At 46.5% G+C, this 15,422-nt stretch overlaps 1 protein-coding gene across 1 annotated transcript in view; it reads left to right on the forward strand.

The window, feature by feature from the left end:
- Positions 1 to 288: 288 nt before the first annotated feature.
- The window catches only part of LOC126481825 (post-GPI attachment to proteins factor 6), a gene marked incomplete at its 5' end in the record, with an annotated part of 112,709 nt that continues 97,575 nt past the window's right edge, over positions 289 to 15,422 (forward strand). Inside the window, one exon of the mRNA XM_050105784.1 lies at positions 289 to 1,779. Within this exon, the coding sequence (XP_049961741.1) occupies positions 289 to 1,779 (1,491 nt within the window). The remainder of the gene's footprint in view (positions 1,780 to 15,422) is intronic.

Below are 15,422 nucleotides of genomic sequence, written 5' to 3' on the forward strand. Positions count from 1 at the left end.
CCGGGTCTAGACACGATTTTCATATGTAGCCTGTTTAGAACGGCACTCGCAACTGGCGAAAACTATTCATGATCTCGTAAGGGCTCTCTTTCTACCGACTGAAGAAGAAGACCCAGACGAATTGGCTTTCACGGCGAATAGCGAGATGAGGTGGACTTTGTGTTGTTACAGATGGCCGAGTAGCGGTTGGCGTACACCATGGACGTGAACGTGACGCGGTGGCTGGTGGCGCTCGTGGTGGCCTCGGCGGCCGGAGGCGTCGCGTGGGCGGACGGCGGCGCGCTGCGGCGCGTGGCGCGCTCGGCGCGGCGCGACATCTCGACGTACCGCGCGTACCGCGACGTCACCGTGCTGCCGTACGCGGTGCCCGAGCGCGCGCGGCTCGCCGTCTTCTCGTTCACGGCCACGGAGGAGATCCGCACGGGCCTGGGCTCGTGCTCGCCGCGCAACGTCACCGTCGACCTGCGGCCCGGCAGCTTCCCCGTCGTCAGCCCCGACGGCGCGCTCTTCCCCGACGACTTCGCGCCCGTGCTCAGCGGGCCGTGGTATGCCGGCACCGCGCTCAGCGACGGCCGCGCCTTCGCCGTCAACGTGACCTACCCGCTGGCCGGCGACTGGTACGTCATCGCCTACGTCAGCTACACCGACCCCGACGACGACAAGATCACGCAGCAGGGGCTGACCGCCTCGTGCACCACGTTCCTCGAGTCCACGCTGGACGTGCTGCAGGCGCCCGCTGACGACATCGCCGTGCTGTCGATAGGCCAGCCGCTGCCGCAGCAGGTGGAAGCCGCCGTGGGGCAGCCGCTGCTGAAGGAATACTCGGTGTACGTGCCGGCCGCCACGTGGGAGGTCACCGTCAACGTCACGGTAGAGCGCTGTCAATCGGGGTGTCCCTCGATCACGGTTCTGCTCCGGGCCGGCGGGCTCCCCACTAGCGAGGATACGGGCGACAACAGCACACTGACGAAGACCTGTGACAATGAAGATACCGTCTCGGCCGAAGACTGCATCTTGAGCTTCGCCCCGTGGGAGGAGAGTTGGCACTATGTGGCGTTGGTACTGGACCTGCCCGAGAAATCGTCCAAGAGGAACGTCAGCGCGGTGACCTTCTCCGTAGACGTGTCGACTGTGCAGACGGCGATTTCCCCATTCTTCCTATTGCTGAACACCAGCGACGTCGCGGCGCCGGCCGGCAACGCCTCCGCCACGCCAACTGCGCTGGCGGTCGGGGAGGCGGCGCGCTGCGACGAGTGCTGGCCGCAGGTGGCGCTGATGAAGCAGTCGTACCCGCCGTTCTTCATGCTGAACTACGTGCTGGTGCCGGGCGCAGACGGGAAGTCGCCGCCGGCGCTGAACGTGACCACCGCCGGGCCGACGGTACTGGGCTTCGCGCTGCGCCCCGTCTCCGAGGTAGGCGGTACGCTGACGGTCCAGCTGCAGCTGCAGTTGGACGCGCAGCTGCGCAACGCCACGGCCCGCGGCACCGGCTTCAACGTGACTGTGGTGGCGTGCGTCACGCACGGCACGCGTGCCCAGCCGCTGGCCGGCGATCTCTGCGTCGCCCCGGGCTTCTCGTCGGGCATCCAGGCGCCGCTCGCCGTCAACTCGACGAGCAGCAAGGCGGCCGCCGCTAAGGTGCACATACCGTTCCCCGCGCCCGGCGCCTGGTACCTGTCGCTGCAGCCGCTCTGCTGGGCGCAGGCCAACGGCTCCGTCAGCTTCCTGCAGTGCACCGGACTCACCCAGGTCGCCGTCTCCTTCGTCATCGACTCGGAGGTTAGTGTGTGTGTATTTAGGCTTGATGGACACCAGCACTTTACACTGGAGAGCAAAAATTAAGCTTTCGCATGACGTGTCAAAGCTATTTTCCTCCTTAATTTTTGCTCTCCAGTGTAAACTGTTGGTTCACATGACGTGTCACCCCACCATGAACCATGGACCTTGCCGTTGGTGGGGAGGCTTGCGTGCCTAAACGATACAGATGGCCGGACCGTAGGTGCAACCACAACGGAGGGGTATCTGTTGAGAGGCCAGACAAACTTGTGGTTCCTGAAGAGAGGCAGCAGCCTTTTCAGTAGTTGCAGGGGCAACAGTCTGGATGACTGACTGATCTGACCTTGTAACACTAACCAAAATGACCTTGCTGTTCTGGTTCTGCGAACAGCTGAAAGCAAGGGGAAACTACAGCCGCAATTTTTGCCGAGGGCATGCAGCTTTACTGTATGATTAAATGAAGATTAGATGGGTAGATAACATAACTAATGAGGAGGTATTGAATAGAATTGGGGAGAAGAGGAGCTTGTGGCACAACGTGACTAGTAGAAGGGATCGGTTGGTAGGACATGTTCTGAGACATCGAGGGATCACCAATTTAGTATTGAAGGGCAGCGCGGAGGGTAAAAATCGTAGAGGGAGACCAATAGATGAATACACTAAGCAGATTCAGAAGGATGTAGGCTGCAGTAGGTACTGGGAGATGAAGAAGCTTGCACAGGATAGAGTAGCATGGAGAGCTGCATCAAACCAGTCTTGTGACTGAAGAGCATAACAACAACAACAACGACAACAATGACGTGTTACTGCCAAATAACATATCTGTATGAAACTTGGAACATACAGGGTGGTCCATCTGAAGTTTCGGATGAGATTATCTCGAAAACTATACATCGAGTAAATATAGTGGGTAAGACTAGCTTGTGAGCTCAAAGGGGGACATTAAATGATACTACACGTGATCTCCAGCCGCCGCCCCCTTCGGTGGGGCGGGGGCCAACTTCTAAATCTTAAATGGAATCACAAATTTTTTATTGCAGATTCGGATTCTCCATAAAGAAAGTAATCATGTTTTGTCTCAAACTTTTTCTTAAATCATTGAAAGATGGCGCTGAAATCGAGAATCATTGAAATTGGGGAAGAACTCTGATTTACCGGGTGATCAAAAGGCCAGCATAAATTTGAAAACTGAATAAATCACGGAATAATGTAGATAAAGAGGTACAAATTGACACACATGCTTGGAATGACATGGGGTTTTATTAGAACCAAAAAAATACAAAAGTTAAAAAATGTCTGATCAGAATAGCAATAATTAGCATAACAAAGTAAGACAAAGGAAAGGTGATGTTCTTTACAGGAAATGCTCAATAAGTCCACCATCATTCCTCAACAATAGCTGTAGTCGATGAATAATGTTGTGAACAGCACTGTAAAGCATGACCGGAGTTATGGTGAGGCATTGACGTCGGATGTTGTCTTTCAGCATCTCTAGAGATGTCGGTCGATCACGATACACTTGCGACTTCAGGTAACCCCAAAGCCAATAATCGCACGGACTGAGGTATGGGGACCTGGAAGGCCAAGTATGACGAAAGTGGCGGCTGAGCACACGATCACCACCAAACGACGCGCGTAAGAGATCCTTCACCCGTCTAGCAATATGGGGTGGAGCGCCATCCTGAACAAACACTGTACGTTCCAGCAGGTGTTTATCAGCCAGGCTGGGGATGATGCGATTCTGTAACATATCGGCGTACGTCTCACCCGTCACGGTAGCAGTTACGGTACAAAACCAGAATCATGCATTTGCTCGATAACGGTAGATGTGGTAAATCCAACCCATACCGTGACTTTCTCGTCGTGCAATGGAGTTTCCGGGACAGTTCTAGGATTTTCGGTAGCCCATATTCAGGTTTTGTGGGCGATGACAGATCCTCGGAGCGTGAAATGAGCTTCGTCGGTCCACAACACGTTACTCAACCAATCGTCATCTTCTGCCATCTTTTGAAACGCCCACACCGCAAATGCCCTCCGCTTCACTAAATCGCCAGGTAACAGTTCATGATGCCGATGGATTTTGTACGAATAGCATCGAAGGGTACGCCTCAGTCCCAACCAAACAGTAGTGTATGGAAAGCCGGTGCGACGTGCGACTGCACGAGCGCTGACTTCCCCGTGCATGGACTAACCCGCTACAGTCTTCACTTCTTCCTGAACTGTCTCAGCAGCATTACGTCTTGTGCTCGGTCGGCCACTACGGGGTCTATCGTCTAAACACCCCGTGACTTCGAACTTCGAAATCATTCTCGCCGCAGCTGCATTTGTCAACGGACCTTTACCCGTTCGAATCCCCTTCCCATGGTGATAGGATCCTATCGCTGAGCTAGCACATTCCCCATTCTGATAATACAACTTCACTAACAGCGCCTTTTCAGGTAACGTAAACATGCTACTACTGCTGGCGCATCTGATTCTCTCTCTCTCATTACAGCTCCTTTTATACACGATTGTCATGCACTCTCACTGACGTTTTGCTGTCCAACGATATCTGTCGGATATTTTGTGAACTATGTTTTTTTCTAATAAAACCTCATGTCATTCCAAGCATGTGTATCAATTTTTACCCCTCTATCTACGTTATTCCGCGGTTTATTAAGTTTTCAAATTTATACTGACTTTTTGGTCACCCAGTATTTACAATTATCATAGAAAGACGCATCAAATCGATAAAAAATGTACACCAATTCTTTCTTACGCCTAATTAAGCTATTTTTGTACAAAATCAACTATATCCTCCTTTTAGCGTTACCCAGGAACAACGACGTAGCCGTAGTAGAATGTGTTCCCATGGGATGCTTCATTAGTGTGAGTTCCCTTGCTTCTCATATTTTGGGGTGCTTAGCTTAATTTATGAAATGAGCCATGAAGGAATTGTTCAAAATTATCCCATTTGCTTCAGTGCACAAAGTCAATCGTCTGTGAAAGTTGCCCACAGTTTTGTGCAGCACATCGCATGGTATGGCTGCACACGTTCTTCGAATGCGTTGCTCCATATCGTTTCGGGTTGTGGGCTGTCGTTCATAAACAATATTTTTTAAATAGGCCCTCAAGAAAAAATCAGGAGATGTTAGGTCTGCTGAACGTGAAGGCCACTGAATTGGTCCGCCGCTTCTTGTCCACCGACCAGGCTACCCTAAATTTAAAACGTTCCGCACATTTTTAGCGTAATGGGGAGCTGCTCCGTCTTGTTGGAACCACATTTGTTGCCTAGTTTCCAAATCAACATCTTCCATTAGCTCCAACAAATCATCGCGGAGAAGTTGTAAATAAGATTCCCCAGTATCATTTCGGTAAAAAAAAAAAAAAAAAAAAAAAAAAAAAAAATACGGTCCTATCAAGTAACCGTTTAAAATTCCACACCAGACCATTAACGACCATTTCTGTTGATTGTCAACGGGTCTGTGTCGGTGTGGATTGACAGGGGACCAATAACTACAATCATGACAATTCAATTCGCCATTGTTTTTGAATGAGACTTCATCGGTGAACATGACGTATCTAAAAAAAATCATCGTCACCTCTTATCATTTCCAAGGCCCATTGGCAGAAATGCACGCGTATCTGCATATCTTTCGGCGTTAATACCTGTGTCAGTGTGATATGATACGCATGATATTTATGTGCCTTCAAAACCCTCAAAACAGTTGATTTTGATGTTACAGTTTGTCTCTAAATCGCACGACTACTAATTTCGCGATCCAGTTGAACACAGGCGATAACGGTAAGGGTACGAGAGACATTTTCAGTGTAATAGCGATGACGAGGTGGACGGTGCATGTATCCATTTCGAGCTCGTTGAGTGCAATTTCGAATAATGCTTCCGCTTGGATGTCGTCTGTTTGGGAAACGATCCGCATACAGTTGCGCAGCTGCAGCGTAATTGTTATGGCATTCACCTAAAATTAACATCATATCAACATCAGGATAGTGAGCCATGTTTCGCTAAAGAATAATTTACTTTCGTCAGTTGATGTTTTGCGGTTCACAATCTGAAAGTGAAGTGACGTCCGATCACATTGCACCGACCTTTATTCTGAGCCATAATTCGCAGTTTGGCCACGGTAGCGCCACGGTCGGGTGTTCCCTAACGAGATTTTGATACCATTCCGCCTCCCTCTGTCAAAAAGTGTGGCGAGTAGGATACATTTTGTAAAAAAAAAAAAAAAAAAAAAAGCTTAATTTGGCGTAATGAAAGAATATGTGCACATTTTGTATCGATTTGAGCGTCCTTCTCGGATTATTCTAAATAAATCGGAGTTCTTCCCAAATTTTAATGATTCTCGATTTCAGCGCCATCTGTCAATGGTTTAAGAAAATGTTTGAGACAAAACTTGATTACTTGTTATCGAGAATCCGAATCTGCAATAAAAACAAAAATGCGTGTTTCCGTTTAAGATTTAAAAGTTGCCCTCCGCCCCAACCAAGGGGGCCGGGGCTGTAGGTCACGTGTAGTATCATTTATGTCCCCCTTTGAGCTTACGAACTTGTCTTACCCACTATTTTTATCCGCTGTATAGTTTTCGAGATAATCTCATCCGAAACTTGGGATAGAGTACCCTGTATATAGAAAGAACAGTTCAGTATAGTGCAGAAGCTAACTTAAATAAACAATGAGAGGATAAGAAAGGACAGTTTTATTCAAATGCAATTATTACACTGAAGTCACCATCATTCATGATGGTCCCCTGGACATTGTAATGCAGGACACGGCTCTTAATAGGGCGTGAGATTACCACGGACGACAGTGCACGTTCTTCAATATCCTCCTTTGGTCACCACAAGGCTGGTACGGAGTTCTTCAGCCAGGGCGTTCCATTCTTCCACCAACGTTGTTGACAGATGCGGGATGGTCGTTGCTGCATATGGAAGCGCTGCAATACGTCTCCCCATTGAAGTGTTCTACATCTACATCTACATCTACATTGATACTCCGCAAGCCACCCAACGGTGTGTGGCGGAGGGCACTTTACGTGCCACTGTCATTACCTCCCTTTCCTGTTCCAGTCGCGTATGGTTCGCGGGAAGAACGACTGTCTGAAAGCCTCCGTGCGCGCTCTAATCTCTCTAATTTTACATTCGTGATCTCCTCGGGAAGTATAAGTAGGGGGAAGCAATATATTCGATACCTCATCCAGAAACGCACCCTCTCGAAACCTGGCGAGCAAGCTACACCGCGATGCAGAGCGCCTCTCTTGCAGAGTCTGCCACTTGAGTTTATTAATCATCTCCGTAACGCTATCACGGTTACCAAATAACCCAGTGACGAAACGCGCCGCTCTTCTTTGGATCTTCTCTATCTCCTCCGTCAACCCGACCTGGTACGGATCCCACACTGATGAGCAATACTCAAGTATAGGTCGAACGAGTGTTTTGTAAGCCACCTCCTTTGTTGATGGACTACATTTTCTAAGCACTCTCCCAATGAATCTCAACCTGGTACCCGCCTTACCAACAATTAGTTTTATATGATCATTCCACTTCAAATCGTTCCGTACGCATACTCCCAGATATTTTACAGAAGTAACTGATACCAGTGTTTGTTGGCAGAAGAGTCAACACTGTGTTGCTAGAGGAGGCCGAAATGCACGCGTTTAATTACACGCTGACTGGCGTGAGGTCTGGAACAGTTAAGGGAATTAATAGTAGCAAATAAAGTACGTAGTTGATATAATACTTAACTTTAATCCACAATTGGGGTACATCGCTTTTGACGGTACTTGTTATAATCTCAATATCAAATGCTATGGCGCCTTTCTAGGTCGTAGCAAATGACGTAGCTGAAGGCTATGCTAACTATCGTCTCGGCAAATGAGAGCGTATTTGTCAGTGAACCATTGCTATGAACGTCGGCTGTACAACTGGGGCGAGTGCTATTAAGTCTCTCTAGACCTGCCGTGTGGTGGCGCTCGGTCTGCAATCACTGACAGTGGCGACACGCGGGTCCGGCGTATACTAATGTACCGCGGCCGATTTAAAGGCTACCACCTAGCAAGTGTGGTGTCTGGCGGTGACACCACACCCATTGCATCCCACATGTGATCGATGGGATTAAAGTTAAGGGAAAAGACACGTCAGTCCATTCGCTGAATATGCTCTCGTTCCAAGAGCTGTGTTACACGTGTTGTTCGATGTGGTCGCGCATTATCTTCCCTAAAAATGAGGTTAGGTCCCTGCGCAGTCCTGAAAAGACTCACATGTACAAGGATTACAGTGTCACAGTTATATTGACCGATGAGTGAAACATATTCAAGGATTGGAGGTCAGCACTACCACGCCGAATTATGCCTCCCTACAACATTACAGCTGGACAACAAGCTGATAATATTCGACAATATTCCTGGGTGCATTACATGTTCCAGTCTGTCGCCATACGAGGATACGTCAAAAATCACTACTCAGACCGAATCTACGCTCTTCCAAAAAGAGCACACGACTCCACTCCTCGCTGGTCCTGGCCCTGTGCTCTTGGCACCATCACAGACGGTGCTGCCGGTGAGGAAGTTGGAGCGTGAGATTGCGTGCCTTGCAGTCCTGTTAAATGTGGTTGTAACTGCATTCGCTGTTTGACAATGGTCCCTTCTTGCCTGTTGCACAATGTAGCAGATGCCTGCTGCTTTAGTTGACGGTGGTCGACCATCCCCTCTCCACTGGTAGCAGTGCCTGTGGTTCCAAACGATCCCCATGCAAGTGAAACAATGCTGTGACCAAAACCAATTTCCTGGGCCATACTCGTCACAGATCGCTATCCTCCTAGTTATCCAATGATTCTTCCTCGTATGAAGTCATCCAAATGCAGTCTCTGGGCCATGATGTATCGTAACTGTTCGCTGATCGACACACACACACACACACACACACACACACACACACACACACACACACACACACACACACTTTTTCCATTCCTTCACCTGCCTCGTGCCGGCCGGAGTGGCCGAGTGGTTCTAGGCGCTTCAGTCTGGAACCGTGTGACCGCTATGGTCGCAGATTCGAATCCTGCCTCGGGCATGTATGTGTGTGTTGTCCTTAGGTTAGTTAGGTTTAACCCTTAAATGCATGATTTTTTATTTCAAGCTGTAAAAATTACTACGTTTAGTTTATAGTGCCTACATTACCAAAAAAAAATTGAAATTTTTTTAAAATTAAATTAACAAAGCATTATTGTTGACAATCGCTATAAACACAAAAACAGACCTAATTTCAAATCTACCGTAAAGACACTCAAATTAACTGTCTACGCCATATCTACTTACGTTTTCAAAATAAAAAGTAATTTTCAAACCCATAAATCAGTACACAAACACCAAAAAACGTCTCTACTTTCCGCCAGAACACACGCTCGCCAGTACACCCACATAGCTGATTGTCGAACAGGTTCATTTTATCCTGCCATTTTCGATCGCTATGAAGAACTACTAGCAGCTTAGCAGCTGCAGTAGAGTGTATACACTTAAACTACGTAACGAATTTGTTACAAAATGTTGCTCAGTATAGGATGCATCGAAGAAATGAAGTCTGTAGCTAATCAGCTACACTATGCATCAAAGGGTTAAGTAGTTCTAAGTTTTAGGGGACTGGTGACCTCAGATGTTAAGTCCCACTGTGCTCAGAGCCATTCGAACAATTTTCACCTGCCTCGTGTTGCGGGGCCAGCCCCATTTGGCAGTGAAGTTACAATACCTCACCCCATGTGACATCCAGCTTCCCATGCACGACGGCTAGACCTCTGGAAACCTGCCCCCGCACCTTCATTGATTTCCACCATGTTGTTAATAATTCACGTTGCTGTATCCAGGTCGACCTTAAGTTTTGCTGAGCAGTGTATTACCGTTTGTTCCCAGCGCCGGTTCATTGCGCGTTTCATAAGTACATGTTAAACAATGGAGCCACTACGGCAGTGAAACTACGAACACGACTCTCGAACGCGGCGAGAGAATTGTGCTCGCCAACCACTTCTGCTTCGCAGAGATGATACCGATCGTCGTGAAGCAGCCGTTGTTGTGGGAGAGCTAGGCAGCGTCCATATGTTCGCAACCCTAGCAACAGCTGCCGTCAGCCTGCCGTGGATACAGCCAGTTTGAATTTAGTTCTAAATGGTTCAAATGGCTGTGAGCACTATGGAACTTAACTGCTGTGGTCATCAGTCCCGTAGAACTTAGAACTACTTAAACCTAACTAACCTAAGGATATCACACACATCCATGCCCGAGGCAGGATTCGAACCTGCGACCGTAGCGGTCGCGCGGTTCCAGACTGTTGCGCCTAGAACCGCTCAGCCACTCCGGCCGGCCAGTTTGAATTTGGATTTGGTTTTTAAAAGCTGAAGAAATACCTTGGATAACAGAACATCTCGCAAAGGTTACCCTGAAAAGATTAAGAAGAGACTCACGTTGTTCCAAGTGCGTGAAAAGTTTCATAAGAATTTTGATTTAAAACGGAGAGAAATCGTATAAGGAAGTACCAGCGTTAGGAAAGTACTACTATTAAATTAGCGTGTTTGTGTTGCTCGAATATGGCCTTTCAAAACCTGAAATAGCCCTAACGAGCAAATGTTTTGTATCCTGGCCAGAGCTCTTTCATCAGAATTTACAAATCTTATTTCAATAATAATGGCTTAAAGCTATTTTGTTTCAGCAGCTTCAGTGTAATCACTTTTTTATTGCGTAGTTGTTATACTACCAGCTTTCATCTGCCTACTTCCAGTACCTGTTGCCTTCCAATACAAAAGTAGTTTTAAAGCGGATTTTAGCTACATTTAATCGGAGCATCGCGAGCACATGTTAGTTTTTACCAATAGGGCAAAGCACGGGGACAATGTCGGATCTTCTCATGTCTCTCCTCATTTGTATCATTGAACTCCACCTACCAAGCCTCCACTCGGTATACTGTGCGTAGCTGTGGGCGTTCAAGAAGGCACTGTAGCACACAAAACGTTTTTTGTGCACGGATGTTTCTTTTGTCGGCATGGCATCTCTTACTTCTGTGCAGGCTAATCAGCGAATAGCTGCTGGTAAACCTTTCGGGATGTAAGGTCGTGGTCCAAGGAAAACTTCTGTTCCTGACTTTTCGTCCAGGACTGCGCTGGACATTCACAGAGGCGCTCGTCCGCTGAGTCTTGCAGACTGACCGGTCGGACGTCCGAAAGGGACACAGATACTATAGGAAAGGTGGCGTGGTCAAAGCAACACGTGATGAGCAGAGATAATACTTGTCAAAGATAAAACTGTCTAGCGATTCTGCAGAGCTACTGTCCATATGTCGCTAGGTTTCATGGCCTCCTCTTTCCTATTAAAATTATCCTGGTGCTTATAACTATCAATGGCTTCTTCACATAGTCGTGGATAATAATTTGACGTTGTAGATAAAATTGGGAGGGTCTCCTCTCGGAGGTCCGAATGGAAGACCAAACTGGTATCAGTTCTCGACTCTTTCATTCATCATGTAATGCACGCTTTAAAGTTAAACAGCCCGTCTCCTCGAGCGCATAAGGGACGAACATTTGATCCGTTAGTTGTCATTGCTTGTTAAAGAAACCATCTTGTGATTCATTTGATTTTTATGTGTAAACAACAGCAATAAAAAAAAGCATATGCTGCACCGCTGGACTTAGAAAACTCAATTTTTAAAGAAGAAATAAAGATTTATTACATCATCTGAAATGAAAATGTACGTGAAAACAGTGAAATCAATCGAAAATTTCGTTGGTAGCTAGTCTTCTAGCAGTTTAAGAAGAATCATTGGCAGTTCATTTGCAACAACTGATAACCAACATGTTTCCTTTGCAGCCGTAAACTTACTTACTGAACTATATGAAATAAAATCGTGATAAGTTCTGAACGGTTTGCGTTCGGACGTTCAAACTGCACGATTGGCCGCGGGGCATGATGGGAATTAGAATGCACATTTGGTTTAGCGACGAAGCGCACTTTCATTTTGATGGGTTCGTCAGTAAGCAAAATTGGCGCGTTTGGGGGACTGAGAATGCGCATTTCGCTATCGAGAAGTCTCTTCACCCCCAACAGTTGACTGTGTGGTGTTCAATGTCTAGTCACGGAATAATCGGTGCGATATTGCCTGATTGCACGATGACTATCGAACGGTACGAGAATGTTTTGAAAGATGATTTCATCCCCATTGTCCAAAATTACCCTGATGTCGACAAGATGTGGTTTATGCAAGAGGAAGCTCGACCCCATCGAAGCAGAAGAGTATTTGATATTCTGGAGGAACACTTTGGGGACCGCATTCTGTCTGACTCTTGGGTACCCAGGGGTCATAGGCGTGGGACTCAATTGGCCGCCATATTCTCCGGGTCTGAAAATATGTGACTCCTTTTTGTGCGGCTTTATTAAAGAAATGGTGTACAGCAATTGCCCCAAAACCATTGCTTAGCTGAAAACAGCCATTCAGGTGGTCGCCGACAGCATCGACGTTCCAACACTTCAGCGTGCCATGCCGAATTTCGCTGTTCGTATGCGCCACATAACGCAGACATATCCAAGATGTCATAACCTAAATCCGAATATCTGGAGTGACGTGTACATATTGAATAGTGTGTACACGCCGCAGTTTGTAATTAATTTACGTTTTTTTCATATAGTTCAATAATTGCCCTCTGTATGCACCCCAAGAAAACATAGAACAGAAGGGAGTAACCCTTCATAATGATGTGGTTTTCTTCACCAACAATTCGAAACGAAACATAAAAACATATTTATCATGAACATTAAGGTTGTAAATGTTTGTAGACGTCACCAAATACAGTACAACTGTCTTGCTTATGCACAATGTATGCTGGCGAAATGGATGCTATCATGAATGGACTGCAGCAAACGAGACGACATGTGAGAAACAAATAACAGAAGCTTGTTTGATAAAAATTTAAGCAGTTTCCTTTTTTGTTCCTCATTTGTTGGCTATATCTCAGACTCGGTCTTCTCCTATGGATTTTACCCCCTACAACTCCCCCTAACATCGTGGATGTTATTAGCCGAGGTCTTAACACGTCCTATCATCCTATCCTTTGTGTATGTTTTCCATATATTTTTCTGACTCCACTTGAGTTTCAGTATTCTTCTACAGCACCACGTCTCAAACGCTTCGATTCTCTTCTGCTCAGCAACCACAGTCCATGATCCACTTGCATTCCGTGCAGTGCTCAAATTTAAATGGAAATTTCTTCCACAAATTAAGGCGAATATGTGATGGTAGTAGTTCGCTCTTGCTCGGGAGTGCCCTCTGCCTGGGATACTGTACGTGTAATGTTATTCTTGCTTCGTCCATCCTACGTTATTTTGCTTTCAAGGTAACAGAATTCCTTCACTTCGTCGGTTTCGTTGTCCCCCAATTTGGATTCTAAGATTATCAGTAATCTGATCTCTGCTATTCCTCGTAACTTTCGTGTTTTCTTTGCTTACCCTGCCCATGTTCTGTGCTCAGTAGATTGCTCATTTCGTTCAGTATGTCCTGTAATTCTTTCTCGCTCTCTCTGAGGATAACGGTGTCATCAGACATTCTTAACGTTGATTATCTTCCACCCAGAATTTTAATCCCACTTCTGAGCCTTTCTTTGGTTTTCATCGCTGCTTCTTCCACATATAGAATGAACAATAGGGGCGAAATATTGCACCCATGTCTCTCTCCCTTTTTTTGAATCTAAATACTTCGTTATTGGTCTTCCAGTCTCTCAGCCCCTCTTGGTTCCCGTACATTTAGCATATTACCCGTATTTCCCCAGATATTACTTCTGTTTTCTCAGAATTTCGAACATCTTGCACCACTTTACATCGTCGAGCGCTTTTTCTGGATCCACAAATCCTATGAGCGTATCTTGATTTTTCTTGTCTTGCTTCTATTGCCAAGCACGAACATTGAACTGCCTCTCTGGTGCCTTTATCTTTTCTAAATGCAACAGAGCATTAAGTGGAAGGCCTGGGGGTAGCTAGGCGTAATACAACAGTTCTAAGCATGATTTTACTGCCACTAACCATCCAGTAAAATTCACTGATACTCTTAAAACCAAACTTTTAAAAACACACGAAATAATTGATTTAAAACAATATGTCCTAAAGACTTTAAAATGAAACGTTTAATTTAATTTAATGTGATATGTTGGTCAAGAAAAACCTTACACCCAGAAGTGAATATAAAACATGCGCTCATCCTATCAAAACTAATTTGATCATTGCAAACACAACTATCATATGGTTCAAATGGCTCTGAGCACTATGGGACTCAAGTTCTGAGGTCATAGGCCCCTAGAACTTAGACCTAGTTAAACCTAACTAACCTAAGGACATCACACGCATCCATGCCCGAGGCAGGATTCGAACCTGCGACCGTAGCGGTCTCGCGGTTCCAGACTGCAGCGCCTAGAACTGCACGGGCACTTCGGCCGGCCAACTATCAGAATTTCTCTGGAAGGGACAGGAAAATAACCATCTGAATACAGAACATACGAGTAGCGTGACAAGTTTCGGACTCCCCCTCCCGCAGAGTTTTCTCAGTTAAATATACACCACTGCTGAGCCACATAAAATATGCCCGGTATTCGGATCCCTGGGCGACGACCGTTCCAATCACCACAGCTCACTACAACCCTAGATGACGTAAGAAACAGATTGACCGTCCTTAACGGCGGAAAAGGCAACCGTAAAAATAGTTTTCCCGTCGGTCAACAGATGACGCAGGCGACGCTACAGTGCTAACCGACCTGTCCATGTCACGGAATTGGCAACGCTGTATCTTCGGTGACGTGAATGAGGCTGATTTCTGTTCGGCTAGAGCGCTGGGCGCGAAATGCATTCGTCACACAGCTGACTGTAACTCATGATCGACTGCGGTTTTTCCCGAGTTTTGAGTCGAAGAAGGTAGATTAGCTCGTGCAATTCTACAAACGAAGTTTATTTCTACTGTAGGGATACTTCTCATAATCATATGCGAAATGAAATAAATGAAAAGTAACACACAAACATTTCTGGCGAGTTACTGCTTAAATGCAGACCGTATTGCAGTCGCATAGGTTTTACACTCGCCTTCCATGTCGTCTATTTCCTCTTTGTTATACAGCTCTTTTGAGACGGATTATGGTGATAAAAAAGATCTCCACGTGCAGGTTAACACTAGAAAGCTTTCAAAATCTTCTCAACGTTCTTGAAATATAATCATTTAATTTATTGACAAATATTGTACCGAGCAGTGAGTTTCCCGTACTGACATTACCGACATAAGTATTTATTTTGCATAGAGTATGTATAGGGATTCGGTGAGTTATAACGACAATATATTTTTCACATGGAGACTGTAAGTTTAAGGAACAGATTTTGCTTCCTTTCTAAGTATTTCTGTGAGCGTTTTTAAATTTGCATTTGATTACTGTTAGTTGTAAACAACACCCAGTTCATGAGCGGAGAAAATCTCCGACCCAGCCGGGATTCGAGCCCGGGATCGTAGGACGGCAATCCATCATCATTTCGTCCCCATACGGCGCGCGGGTCGCCCAGTGTGGCGTCGAATGTAATAAGACCTGCACCAAGGCGGCCGGACCTGCCCCGAAAGCGGCCTCCCGGCCAATGACGCCAAAC

Source organism: Schistocerca serialis, chromosome 5, assembly GCF_023864345.2.
Source record: "Schistocerca serialis cubense isolate TAMUIC-IGC-003099 chromosome 5, iqSchSeri2.2, whole genome shotgun sequence".
Taxonomy (NCBI): domain Eukaryota; kingdom Metazoa; phylum Arthropoda; class Insecta; order Orthoptera; family Acrididae; genus Schistocerca; species Schistocerca serialis.